Source organism: Cyprinodon variegatus, unplaced genomic scaffold (assembly GCF_000732505.1).
Source record: "Cyprinodon variegatus isolate N-32 unplaced genomic scaffold, C_variegatus-1.0 Scaffold216, whole genome shotgun sequence".
Taxonomy (NCBI): domain Eukaryota; kingdom Metazoa; phylum Chordata; class Actinopteri; order Cyprinodontiformes; family Cyprinodontidae; genus Cyprinodon; species Cyprinodon variegatus.
The window spans coordinates 1,055,295-1,068,404 of NW_015150669.1; the positions used below are offsets into that span (position 1 = coordinate 1,055,295).

Below are 13,110 nucleotides of genomic sequence, written 5' to 3' on the forward strand. Positions count from 1 at the left end.
TATATATATATATATATACAGATCTATAATAAAGTGATAATATGCAATGTGCAAAAGAAAGCAAAAAAATAAATAAATACACTTCAAGTAATTAATAATATATACAATAATTTATACAATATTATAATAAGCAGATGACGATAGAGCCTTTTATAATCAATGTCTATTTACATCATAGGGTGAAAAAGTGCAGTAGAAAATGATACAAACAGTAGATGAATAAATAGAAAATAAATCAAGAAAATAATTTTGTGTTTGTTGACTAAAGTATTAGCTATAGTAATAGTAGCAAGTTATATTGTACAATGAGGTCATTTTTTTTTTTTTTTTACAGTGTCTTGTTGTATGATTATAATAAGGGGAACTACAGTCAAATGGTTGAAGGAGTTTATTTCATGTACACTACTTGGCACTAGGGTTCTGAGGGCCCAGACAACAATAGCTGGCCTTCAACCTGGTTTTCCTGTTTTTATAAACACTTGGAAGGTAAAGGCCACTGTTGGAGACACACTCTCGTTTTTAACACTCAAGAGTGCTCTGGTAGTAAGGCACCATCAGTTTGCAGCTGCCTTTCAGCGGAGACTCTGAAAAACAAAACAAATCCCAGATTCAGACTCAGGTGATGTAGTCAACTGCTAACCAGGAAGTATGGTGTTTAACGCGGAATCAGTTATCTTGTCTCTGCTTGTTACCTGGCCTCATATGAAGTTACCGTTGCTGAGTTGTTGTTTTTTTTGTTTGTTTTTTTCTTTTCTTCTTTTTTTTGTGTTTGCATTCAACAAAAAAGTCAGCATTTTGTTTTCCAACTATCTTCCTGAAATAGGTGGTTTAAATGTCAGCTCTTGGACCAGTTCTCAACCACGTGGTAGCAGCGTCATGCTGTGGATACGTTTGAATACCATCATGGTCATATAACATTTTAAAATACTTTCTTATCCCAGCAGGTGATGGCAGAGGCCAAACCATGGGGTCTAATCTCAGAGGTGGGGGATGAAGGTTTTCAAGAGAGTGTCATCGACATTATTGAAAAGCATTTCCACATCATCTGCCTTAAGGAATTTTTTAAAAACCCCATGCTGCATGGCCCTAAAATCCAGGCCCTGCTTATGTGGAACTGCAGCCCTGCAGCCGAGCCTTCCCTGCTGAGCTGTCTGCCTTCGCTGAAGGTGGTCGCCAATGGAGGTGTGGGTATAGATCACCTAGATGTGCCGTACCTTAACAGCCTCGGTGTGAAGGTGGCCAACACTCCCGGTGTGGTGAGCGACGCCACTGCAGATATGGCCATGGCTCTCCTTCTGGCTTCAGCACGGATGGTAGTGGAGGGTGAGACCAATTGGGATAAAACTGTGACATTATCTTAAATACCCTAACCCCTTAAAAATATTTTCACCGGTTACTATACTTGCTTCTTTATAGCTCACTTCAGTTCTAGAAGGATACTTAGATCATCAAGAGTTTTAAATATTGCTAATTCTTTTTTTATTGACTAGTTTTGGTTTTAACATCAGTCTATATAACAAAAAAATACATATTTATAATAAGATAATAAAAAAAAGAGACAATACAGTCAGATTGGTTAAAAGTTGATTGTATCGAGTTACTGACTTGCAAGACATCCTCCTCCTGGATGAGTTGGTGGCCACGATATTGGTTTGGATTTTGTGGTTGACTTCACAATCCCTAACAATGAGCACACATGCGGCGACAGTGGAGAGGAATAATTCCCCTTTAACAAGAAGGAAACCTCCAGCAAAACCAGGCTCACCATGACCGGCCTGCTGCTAAGGGCGACTTTGGGTTCAAGGAGATAGAGGCATACATACAAAATGAAGCTTATATAAAAAAGCTAACTGTTAACTAGCTTCACAGGTAGCCACATCCAGGAAATCCCCATGTCAGAGGGTGAAAGAGAGCACATACAGTTAGTCACAGTAAGATTTTGGATGGCAGCAGCACCGCAGATGTTTCAGTTCAGGATGGTGTCACAATCCGAGAGGAAACAGTCCAGATAGAGCTACTATTACACGATAAAGCTAAGGAAACATAAAATTATATGTGAAGCTAACAAATACTGCAGAATGGGAGAATAGAGATAGAGTAAAGCAGAATGAGCAAAATGGTTGCTAGGTCCTCCAGCAGCCTAAAGATACTGTATAGCAGCAAAAACTTAGTCGGATGGCCTAACTATTCTGAATCAGGTATGAGAAAGGTGGAGCTAAAGAGAAACACCTGTCCAGACTGATTAGTTTGACTAAATTGATTAGAAGCCCCAAATTTAACAGGGATTTGCCTCAATTGTATGTGGGTGTAAAATTCTGACCAAAACTTTCTGTTAGCCTCTCCTTAGTGCTTGTCTCCCTTGTCCTTTTAGGCCACCTAATATCAGTCGATCCTAAAACCACCCATGTGCCTCAAAGCCTTTTGGGAGTTGAGGTCACAGGGTCAACTTTAGGGATCATTGGAATGGGAAACATTGGATATAAAGTTGCTCAGAGAAGCAAAGGTTTCGACATGAGGATTCTTTACCACAACAGAAACAGAAGGTAAGTGTTTCAACTGAAATAACATGTCTCCCCAAGTAAGAGAGAGGGATCACGTGGTAAGATTCCTGTTTTTCTAGGAGTGTTGAAGATGAGCAGGCAGTTGGAGCTAGTTACTGTGAGAAACTTGATGACCTGTTGAAAGAGTCCGACTTCGTGGTGGTGGTGGTGAACCTGACCCCTGACACCACTGGTCTTATCAGCCATAGAGAGCTGTCACTCATGAAACCCACAGCAACACTCGTAAACGTCAGCAGAGGTATCAGGAAAGCTCTTTTTTTTCATTGAGTTTTATTCAAAAGCCCTTTTTTTATTAAATTATTAAATGTTTCAGGTCTGGTTGTGGATCAGGACGCTCTGGCCAAAGCTCTGAAGTCTGGAACCATCCGAGCTGCAGCCTTAGACGTGACTCACCCTGAACCTTTACCCAGGTATGCTCTCAGACACACCATCTTCTTTTGCTTACGCATAAGTGTTAATTTCTGTATTACAAACAGTTGATTAAAATGTGCAAATATTAACATCGAATCTCAATTTGTGCAGGGATCATCCTCTCCTCAGCCTTCCTAATGTGCTGATAACACCCCATATTGGGACAAACACTAATGCAACAATAAGAAAGATGGTGCAGCTGATGGTAGACAATGCTTTGGCAGGAGTGAAAGGCCTACCTCTTCCCAGTGAAGTCAAACCAAAATAAAGTTTTCTTCTGTCGACAAGGTCAAGAGCATTATTTTGTTTGTGCCTATTATTTACAACTTTCATACTTAAACATCAATTCTTGTAAAGTTTGAGCTACAACCACAACATGCTGTTAGTTTAAGCCTTGTTGTTTCCAGTTTTTCCATTTTATTTTTTTATTGTCATTACACTGTCACAATTACAGAACAATGAAATGCATTTAATCCATCCCCTTAGGGAGCAGTGGGCTGCCATTGTGTGACACCCGGGGAGCAGTGTGGGGGTTAAGGGTCTTTCCTCAGAGAGCCAGAGTGGTAATCTGTGGGATTGGGGCTCGAATTCAGAACCTCAGGATTCCAAGCTCCATACCCTAACCACCAGCCCATCACTACCCTAAAAAAACCAGGGAGAATAGCAGAGCAGATACAGTAATTTTGCTATATTTCCTTATAATTCAAAAGTTAATTTTTATTTTATATATATAAAAAACCTAATTGTAATGTTTTAATGCATAGCATTTTGCCTGCAATGTGAATTTAGTGTATCTACAATTATTGATATGGTGTTCCAAGTTTTGTTAGATTAAAACCATTGTTAAATATAACATTTCTTTCTTTGTGTCTTGTTTTTGTCACAGGACAAGGGATATAGCAGCATCTTAAAGTTTTTTTAATTATTTAAATAAAGCTTTATTTTTTATTTGGAAAACAAGTTAATTTAAAATGTTATCATTATGTAAGGTTTCAAAAAAGAACAGCAACAGCCACTTATGGGATGGAAAAATGTTGTGATTTTTATTTCTCTTTCTAACATTTAAATTTAGACTATAATGTAATGAATTGTTTTTAATTAAAAAACAAACAAAAAAATTACTCTATATACACCACTTAAGTCATAAATAAATTGTATCTGCACATGTAGAGTAACTGATGTTACTCATAACAAAGGCAAATCAATTTGTTTTAAGGAAAATTGTATTTTACAAAATGTCCATATAGAGCTTGAAACCACATGTCTGTTTAGATCTATTCACTCAGTTATGAAGCTTAATACCTTTGTTTCAATATGTTTGCATTTTTCTCCCAATAAAGTGGGTCACAGCAGTGGGGTAATTAAAAAGCTTAATTTGACATTATAAAATAAATGTTTATATTTCTGAAATAGTCAGTGTTCTTAATATGTCCCTGCTTCATAGATCTTCAAGAAAGAGCTCAGAGGAAGTTAAGTGTTAAGGGGACAGCTACTTTCGAGTATATTTAATAATATTGAGTCAGCATTGTTTCAATGTCATTTATATCATAAATTTCATAGTTTATAGATTTTAGCATTTTTGAATGGTAGAAAATCATATTTTAAACTCAAAATACAGCCCTTGCCCTTCATAACTGAGTGTGGGGACAAAAACTTTTGTGGTGGTTTGGGTTCTAAATAATGTATTAAAAAGCAAATACGATTAAGTTGATGAAACCAACTTGTTTGAAAGTACAAATAATATGTATTTTAAGAATAAAATATGAAAATAATTTTATCTTTTAATATTTCTGGATTTTTTTTATTTATGGAAGGGTTCATGGGTTCATAAACCTTGATAAAAATTTCCTAGATCCATCTGAAAAAGGTAACTCCAGAGCATGATTCAGCCACCTCCATGTTGTAATGTGGAAATGGTGCTTGGTGAATATCGCTTGGTTATGCATTGCATTCATTTCGTTTAGAATTCTTAAGGCTTGCTTTGACAGAAATTGTGTGTTGTTGTTTTTTTTTTTTTTTTTTATAACCAAACATATCAGTCTTAATGAATTGTAAACAAAACACAGAAGATTTTTATTACATTTTAATTTCCAGCAGCACTTGTTGGATTTTCTCAGTTTTAAGTGTTGCTGTTAATCTGTTTATTTGCAGCCCAGTTGATCTGCTTGCCTCTGTCAAATATGAAGGAACAATTGGTATAACTGACTTAGACAAACTTTATCATCAGTTTGTATAGTGGTTGTTCTGCTTTTTCTGCTTTATTCACGCTTCGTTTGCCTAGACGGCTGAAAAATGATGTGTGGATTCACCATTTGTAATGTTTTTTTGTTTTTCCTGGTAATTTATAATTAATACAATGGCGTATTAGGGCCATTTCTCTCCATTCAACGAGGGGGAAAAAAAATTATTAAAATTTAAAGTGGCATATTTACGAGAATAAACAGGCAAATTTACCAGTAAAAACACCAAAGTGTATGAAATTATAAACATGCAAATTTAGAAGGAAACAAGTAGTAAATGTACTATAATAAACAGGCACATATACAGGGAAAAAAACATGCAAATTGAGTTCATAAGGATGCTATTTTAAAATGGATAAAGTAGAAAACTTCCAAGAAAGAAACCTGCACATTGAGACGATGAAAATGCAAATTTAGAGGGGAAATGTAGCCAATTTACGCGAATAAATGTTTTCATTTTAGAGGAAAAAACGTGCATATCAACATGATTATGAACATGCAAATCTATTGGATCATTAACTGCTACTTTAAAAAAGTTCTTCTTCTTCTTCTAGAATGGAGTGTGGATTGGGATGCTATATATAAATGCTCCCACAAAATAAAAAATAAATAAAACAAAATTATAATAACTAACTTTAAAAACTTTAATTCTATTGTGAACACCAAACACAGCCTCTGGTTAAAAAAAAAAGAAAAGAAAAGAAAGAACCGGTTGATATTAAGCTTATTGGTCAACTGATAAAAAATAAAGAAGCAACACACTTTTTCGACGATAATTCAGCTGTTGTTGTTGAGAAAAGTTTTAATTTTGTTGCCTTTACTTCAGGCATTTGAAGGTCTCCCTCTACGTCATCATTAATCGACGGAGAGTTGGCTTCTAAAAGGACCATAACATCTAGCAGGCATGAAGCTTGAATTGAAACTTGCTCAGAAACAATAGTTTTTCTTCTTCAGCTACATTAAAAACCCATTGTTTCTGTTTAACTCTCAAATTTTGTGTGTTTTTCGACCAAGGACCGCCATGTTTATCTCTTCACAAAACTCCCCGGCTGCCTTCAAAGGTTTTACCCTCGTCATGGTGAGTTTGACCGCTTTAATCCTCTGCAGGGGCTTCTCATAACTTCAACATATGTTTGTATTGTTGAATCTAGATCCACAAGAAGAGGAAAGCTTTATTTCTTTATCTAGCCAATTAAAGTATAATTTGAAGTAATAACATACTTCTTGGCGGGGATAACAAAAGTGAAACCAGGTAAATATGTGGGCTAAAGCAGTAAGATAATACTATTATCCACAGTGAAGTGAGACTTGCATGGTCATATTCTAAAAGGAAACTAAGGAAAAAAAGAAGCTATTATTTAAAATTATATATGAAAACCAGATTAAAGTTTGTTGCAGATGTTGGGCTGATGAAAGTAAAATTTAACCTCAGTTTTATTTTATCATAGGGGCAAACTTTCACTTCTTGCTACTTGCAGTATTTTCCTTGCTTTTCCTTTTTTAAAGTTTAAGTTAAGGGTAGTTTTGTATCCAAAAGAAAATTACGGAAATGCAGTATTTATGTTTGAATTTAAGCATATTTCGGTAGCGTTTCTGATTCTTCTTAATTTGCTTTCTCTTCTTCACTGAACTAGAAACAAAATAAAACTGAAAACATGTTTGTTTACATAAGGCATCTGCTATATAAAGTTTTATGGGAATTAACCCAGTGGTTACTGTTACAAATCAAAATCTTATGATGGATAAATCTGATAATATTATCAGAAAACAGCTGCCTCACTCTAAGAATTAGATTTTGTAAGACACTTAACCATTTCCTATTTTTGATGGTACAAAAATAGTTCTATATTAAAAAAGTATTTTTTTATGATTGCTGGAGGTTTCTTCCTGTTAAATGGAAGTTTTTCCTCTCCACTGTCGCTACAAGCATGCTTAATGTGAGGGATTGCATCCGAGTTAATGAGTTGATGCAATCAACTGGTTTTCCGTAGATAGAAAACTTTGAATCAGTTTGACTGTATGATCTGGTGAACTGTAAAGTCCTTGAGACGACATGTGTTGTGAATTGGCGCTATATAAATAAACTGAATTGAACTGAATTGAATGATTGCATGGAACAAATGGTAGAAAAATTGGTGAAACAACATAACTAACAACATCAGAATTCATTTTTATCCCTGGGTGACATTACACATTTGTACACATACATTTTTTCATAATAAGAATAAGCTGTAACAGCTGATCTCCAACTTTACCAACATTTACTTTAATTTATTTGCAATTCAAAAGAAAGCATGTTTAGTGTTGCTTGCCTATAAAATGGATGGGAAATGAAGAGAGCACAGGGCATTGTGGGATATCATCTAACAGATCTGGACTTAGTTTATGATTAAATGAGTCCAGAAAGGTGCATCGCTGCAAATCAAACCCATCTAGGTAATGTACTGTTTGTGCTTTTCATCAGGAATATAGTTCAGGAACATTACATAAAAAAAAAAAATTGACTCAGGAAGTTTCTTTGCAAAAAACATCCTACAAGCAGACACTAAACATTCATGTTAAAAAAAAAAAAAAAAAAAAAAAAAAAAAAGATCACAAAAACCTCCAGGCCATTTATTGGGTCTTTGATTTCAACGTAACCTGTGGTTTATGAGAGAAACAAAAGCCACCTTCCTTGTCTTATTTTTACATTTTGAAGTCTTCTCTAAGTATGCTCTCTTTATTTCTCTATATATTTATCAAATAATTTCGGGAGCCGATGAATCAGAACTAGCGTCATCGTAACATAATGACGGTTATTCTGGAAAAAAGGACATTTTTGTGTTGGATTTTGAAAGAGGACTTAATTGCTATTTATGAGGTTATAAGTATAGGTTTATAGAAGTAAACACATTCCTTCCGAAACTGGTTTCCTTTTATTTAAGAGATGTTCTTCTGACTGAGTCAGACTGCCCGTTCCTGTAGTGTTTTTTTTGTTTTTGTTTTTTTTTACACTCAGTTAATTGCTTAACATTTTAAATTTCATTTTTAATTGCTCAAGACTATCAAGTACATCTTAACTTGCTTAGATTCCTGGAATTAGAAGTAACAATGGTTTGGAATTACAGACATTATTGAGCTCTGAGTAAACTTAATTGTTTTCTTTTTCAAGGTTTAAAACACAGTTTTACATTTCTTATGGGTTTGGCTTAGTTTTTCAAACATTGGGTTTTTAAAAACATTTTTGTTCATTGCCCCAACAGCCTGCAGTGGCCGTGGGTAACGTGGGTCAGCTGGCCGTCGACCTCATTGTGTCCACTCTCAACATGAGCAGAGTGGGCTACTTCCACACAGACTGCCTCATCCCGATGGCTGGGAACAACCCGTACGCCAGCGGCAAAGAGGATGCTGAGGAGCTGCACACTCCTGCAGAAGGTAGTACCAGATCTCTGGTAGACATCATTTGGAATCCACTGGATTGTAGATACTGTCACAACAGCAGATTTGTCAGACTTGGCAATGGAGGTTAAGTGTAACATGAACAGATTTTTCCACTGATGTTCACCATCATGCTCTACATATTAGTATTTTATTTTGATGTTGAAAAATTTTTTTTTTAATATCTCTGTTATTATAAGAGTTAAATGTGTCTGCTGTATAAATGGTTGTTGTTTTTGACCATTAATCCTGCCTGCATGTTTTAAATCTGTTAACTGTCTTTTATCCAGTTTACACAGAAGCAGAGCTGAAACTGGCAGTTCTTCAGATCAGAGCACCAATCATTCAGGTACATACTCGGCACTGTGTTTAGTCTTTTTATGTGGATCTTCTGAACTCATCTAATAAGTAAGTCCTATAATGTCTCCTAAATTGATAATGTTGAGGATATTAGCTGACGTCACATTTGTTGTTGTGAATTACTGCTGGAACAAAAAGAATGTTCAACAAACTCGTAGCTTCCAAGGTCATCATAGAGTTATTCAAATGTTTTATCAATATACAGTGGGGCCAAAAAGTATTTAGTCAGTCACTGGTTGTGCAATTTTTCCTACTTATAATAATGAGAGGGGTCTGTAATTTTCAATATAATTACAATTCAAATATGAGAGACAAAATGAGGGGGAAAAAAATAAATCGAGGGAATCACATTGTAGGATTTTTAAAGAATTTATTTGTAAATTATGGTGAAAAACAAGTATTTGGTCACCCACAAACCAGCGAGATTTCTGCCTCTCACAGACCTGCAACTTCTTCTTTAAGAAGTTCTTCTGTCCTCCACTCATTACCTGTTTGAACCCCTTATCTGTAGAAAAGACACCTGTCAAATGCCTCAAACAGTCACACTCCAAACTCAACCATGGCCATGTCCAAAGAACTGTTGAAGGAAACCAGGACGAAAATAGTAGACGTGCACCAGACTGGGAAGAGTGAATCTACCGTAAGCAAGCAGCTTGGTGTGAAAAACTCAACTGTGGGGGCGATTCTAAGAAAATGGAAGACATACAGGACCACTGATAATCTCATACGGTTGGGTCAAAATGATCATAAGAACAGTAAACAAAAAAATCCCAGAACTACACTGAGGGTCCTGATGAATGACCTGCAGAGACCTGAGAACAAAGTAACAAAGGCCACCATAAGCAACACACTACGCCCAGAGGGACTCCAATCCTGCAGTGCCATATGTGTCCCCCTGCTCAAGCCAGTACATGTCCAGGCCCGCCTGAAGTTTGCCAGAGAGCATATGATGATCCAGAAGAGGATTGGGAGGATATCATGTGGTCAGATGAAACCAAAATAATAAAAACCCAACTCGTTGTGTTTGGTGGAAGAAGAATCAGAGTTAAGTCCAAGAACACCATACCTACTGTGAAGCACTGGGGAGGAAACACCATGCAAAAGGGACAGGAAAACTGATCTGTGTTAAGGGGAGAATGAACAGGGCCATATATCGTGAGATTTTAAGCCAAAACCTCCTATCAGTGAGAGTGTTAAAGATGAAACGTGGCTGGATCTTCCATTATAACAATTATCAAACACACCTCCCGGGTAACGAAGGAGTGGCTCTGTAAAAAGCATCTCCAGACCTCAAACCCATAGAAAATTTGTGGAGGGAGGTGAAAGTCTGTGTTGCCCAGCGACAGACAAGAAATATCACTGCTCTAGAGGAGATCTGCAATGAGGAATGGGCCAAAATACCAGCTACAGTGTGTGCAAACCTGGTGAAGTCTTACAGGAAACGTTTGACCTCTCTCATTGCCAACAAAGGTTATGTTACAAAATATTGAGTTGAACTTTAGTTATTGAGCAAATACTTATTTTCCACCATAATTTACAAATAAATTCTTTAAAAATCCTACAATGTGATTACCTTGATTTTTTTATTTTTATTTTTTTAATATATATTTCTCATTTTGTCTCTCATAGTTGAATTTAACCTATGAATCTCTCATTAAGTAGGAACACGTGTACATTCAAAGCTGACTAAATACTTATTGGCCCCACTGTACAGACAATGTTTAGATTGTGTGTCTGGGTTGGTCAAGGTCAGGCTTCAAGCATAAAAACTCTTCAATAACAGTAAGACAGTATGTGACAGCATTTTGTTCACTGCTCTAAACTTTGTTCTAACTGCAGACAAGGACTAAAAGGTTTCGTCAGCAGCTGGTATCATGGATCAAAGCCAGCGGTTTCTCCAGGACGGTGGTTCTGTCCAGCAGCCATGCCTACCAGAGGGACGATCAGCAGCTGCAAGGGTAAAGAAATAAGTAATAATGTGTTTCTTTGCTGAAGTTATTTACATTCATGGCTGAAATCCCAAATTGGCTGTGGCAGGACTCCTCTTAGGTACCTGGTCACTCCGTCCCTGCTGACGGCGAGTGCAGATGCTTTTAAGGAGTTAAGCTGGAAGGAGATGGAGCGAATACCTGCATTTCCTGGAGTAAAGGATGCAGATGCAGAGCCAAGACTCTGCATCCCCGGAGGAGGCATCACCAAAGGACTTTACACAGACAGGTAGAGAAACAAGATCAATAAGACAAAATGAGAGCAGCTTTAGAAAACAACCAGTGAAGTGAAAATAGATGGGTTTATTTTAGAAGCTTTTTCACAAATAACATTAAGAGCGTGCCCCTTTTAACTCTGATACCCCTAAATAACATCAAGGGAAACTGAATGCCTTTTTAAATAAAATTTCTCAATCTGTTCGTGTAATATGCTCTCAATAAAAGCAGCTGTTCTGTAATTGTTGTGAAAATGTTATCATGAGAACCAAGGAGCCTAGCAAACAGCAAGACTCTATAGCCATGTTTTGAATATTTTGGATTAAATAGAACAAATCTGGCCTTTTTGGACAAGATGGAGGGGGAAAAAAGGTTTTGGTTTAAAAGAATACATTTAAGGGATTCAACAAAGGCTAGCTTCACACTGCAGCCTGAAGTGACCCAAATTTGATTTTTTTCTGATGCGACCCAGGCCATTTGGCTATGTGGTCCTGAAGCCGATACGAATCTGATCTTTTCAAATGTGACCTGTGTCTGAACGGCCAGGTCGCATTCATCTGACCTGAATGTCATTAATACCCGACAAAGGTCACTATTCTGCTTCTTGCTACGCAGAAGTGGCAAGAAAAACAACAACAATGGTGGACAATAATGCGGAGAGTAGTGTTAATGTTTAACTATCTTGGAAAGATGGAGTTTTTTAAGGTTGGGAAAGATCGCTAGATGTTCGTCAGCACTACCATCCATGTTTTTACTTCCGTAAACACAGAGCAAAGATAAGTGTTTGCAGCCTCATGCTGTGGGAACACAGCAGATGCATTATAGCTGTCAGAGGAAAAAGGGACAATAGATTTATTTACATACAGGGCAAAACTAAATAAGAACCTGCCAGAGCTACTTATTCTAAAATGTCCTAATCAAAGTCTAGACTTGAAAGTAATTTGGAATTTAGCAGGAGTTGAAAAATACGCTATTGAACTGGGTTTGGATTCTTCTATATTGTCTGGATATGCACATCCGTACAACTTTTATTCGTTTATATTTTAGGGGTATCATTTGAAGGGGTAGTCTTACAAATTCGTGCTTTTGGAATACATGTTATACTTTTTTTGCTTTTCTTTTGGTGTATCATAAAAAAAAGTTGTAGAGGGGGTGTTAATGCTTGGGTAATGCACATTGTACCTGATTTAGTTACAGTTAAATCTTGTTCTTTATTAATCATAAAGTCCTATCACATGTTGATTTTTAAATCCATGTTTCTATGCTGTGGTGCTGGATGTGTGTGTAGCTGTGCAGAGAATCTCCCAGTGGCAGTGCTGCTGCTCTTCTGCTCTGAAGGCGACAACATTCCTGATGCGTTCGCTCTGGTCAACCACCTCAATGACTGGCTCCACCTGCTGGACGGTCAGGTAATCCTAATTGAAGACGTTCCTATTAGTGTGGAGGAATAAAACAAAAAAAGAAAAGTTTTTCTAATTGCTCTACTCTCTGTTTTTCAGTGCCAAGAACCAAACAGCAAGTGGAAGATTCCAACTTCCTGGAGTCTGCTGTTTGGAGGCGGTATCCCTCCTGCACTTTTCTGATTGACATTTTTATGCAAAAAGTAGCTTGTAGTAAATATTAAAATGCTATTTCTTTAAAGATGCATACAAATTATAATCAGTTTGAGTCTGGATACCAAATTGACATAAATCTTGATATTTGATGTGCCAATATTATGAGAATTATTCTCAAACAAGCACTTCTGTCACAGTTTCTGAGCATTTGAATATTTTGCAATAAAACTCATGACACTGGTGTGTTTGTTGAATGTGATAAATACCTGATTTCACTCCCCCTTGGCTCTGACCTATTCCCTGTTAACTGAAAGCGCTTGGCCCGCTGCCATCGAGTATTCCAGGCAGTCCAGCCTCCTTT

General features: G+C 36.8%; 2 protein-coding genes across 4 annotated transcripts in view; both read left to right on the forward strand.

Moving 5' to 3' along the window:
* Window positions 1–4,702, forward strand: part of LOC107088358 (probable 2-ketogluconate reductase) — a 9,162-nt gene extending 4,460 nt beyond the window's left edge. The window contains exons 3-8 of one of the 3 annotated variants that reach the window (XM_015380483.1): window positions 942–1,323; window positions 2,372–2,543; window positions 2,621–2,799; window positions 2,875–2,971; window positions 3,084–3,260; window positions 3,459–4,702. In XM_015380483.1, the coding sequence (XP_015235969.1) occupies window positions 942–1,323; window positions 2,372–2,543; window positions 2,621–2,799; window positions 2,875–2,971; window positions 3,084–3,240 (987 nt within the window). In that variant the 3' untranslated portion in view covers window positions 3,241–3,260; window positions 3,459–4,702. Of the gene's footprint in view, window positions 1–941; window positions 1,324–2,371; window positions 2,544–2,620; window positions 2,800–2,874; window positions 2,972–3,083 lie in introns of all 3 variants that reach the window. The other 2 variants (XM_015380482.1, XM_015380484.1) reach the window with 2 other exon arrangements.
* Window positions 4,703–6,081: 1,379 nt separating this feature from the next.
* psmg2 (proteasome (prosome, macropain) assembly chaperone 2) lies at window positions 6,082–12,990 on the forward strand. The gene is made up of 7 exons (XM_015380507.1): window positions 6,082–6,290; window positions 8,455–8,626; window positions 8,920–8,978; window positions 10,829–10,947; window positions 11,027–11,206; window positions 12,482–12,602; window positions 12,693–12,990. Exons 1-7 carry the CDS (start codon window positions 6,234–6,236, stop codon window positions 12,774–12,776), a joined length of 792 nt encoding a protein of 263 aa, XP_015235993.1. The 5' UTR covers window positions 6,082–6,233; the 3' UTR covers window positions 12,777–12,990.
* The last annotated feature ends 120 nt before the right edge of the window (window positions 12,991–13,110 follow it).

Bases quoted from the DNA above. Each gene is read 5' to 3' on its own strand.
- psmg2 (XM_015380507.1), top strand. From the start codon at position 6,234: ATGTTTATCTCTTCACAAAACTCCCCGGCTGCCTTCAAAGGTTTTACC. The intron at 6,291-8,454 runs GTGAGTTTGACC...TTGCCCCAACAG, and splicing joins AAGGTTTTACCCTCGTCATG to CCTGCAGTGGCCGTGGGTAA. The intron at 8,627-8,919 runs GTAGTACCAGAT...TCTTTTATCCAG, and splicing joins GCTGCACACTCCTGCAGAAG to TTTACACAGAAGCAGAGCTG.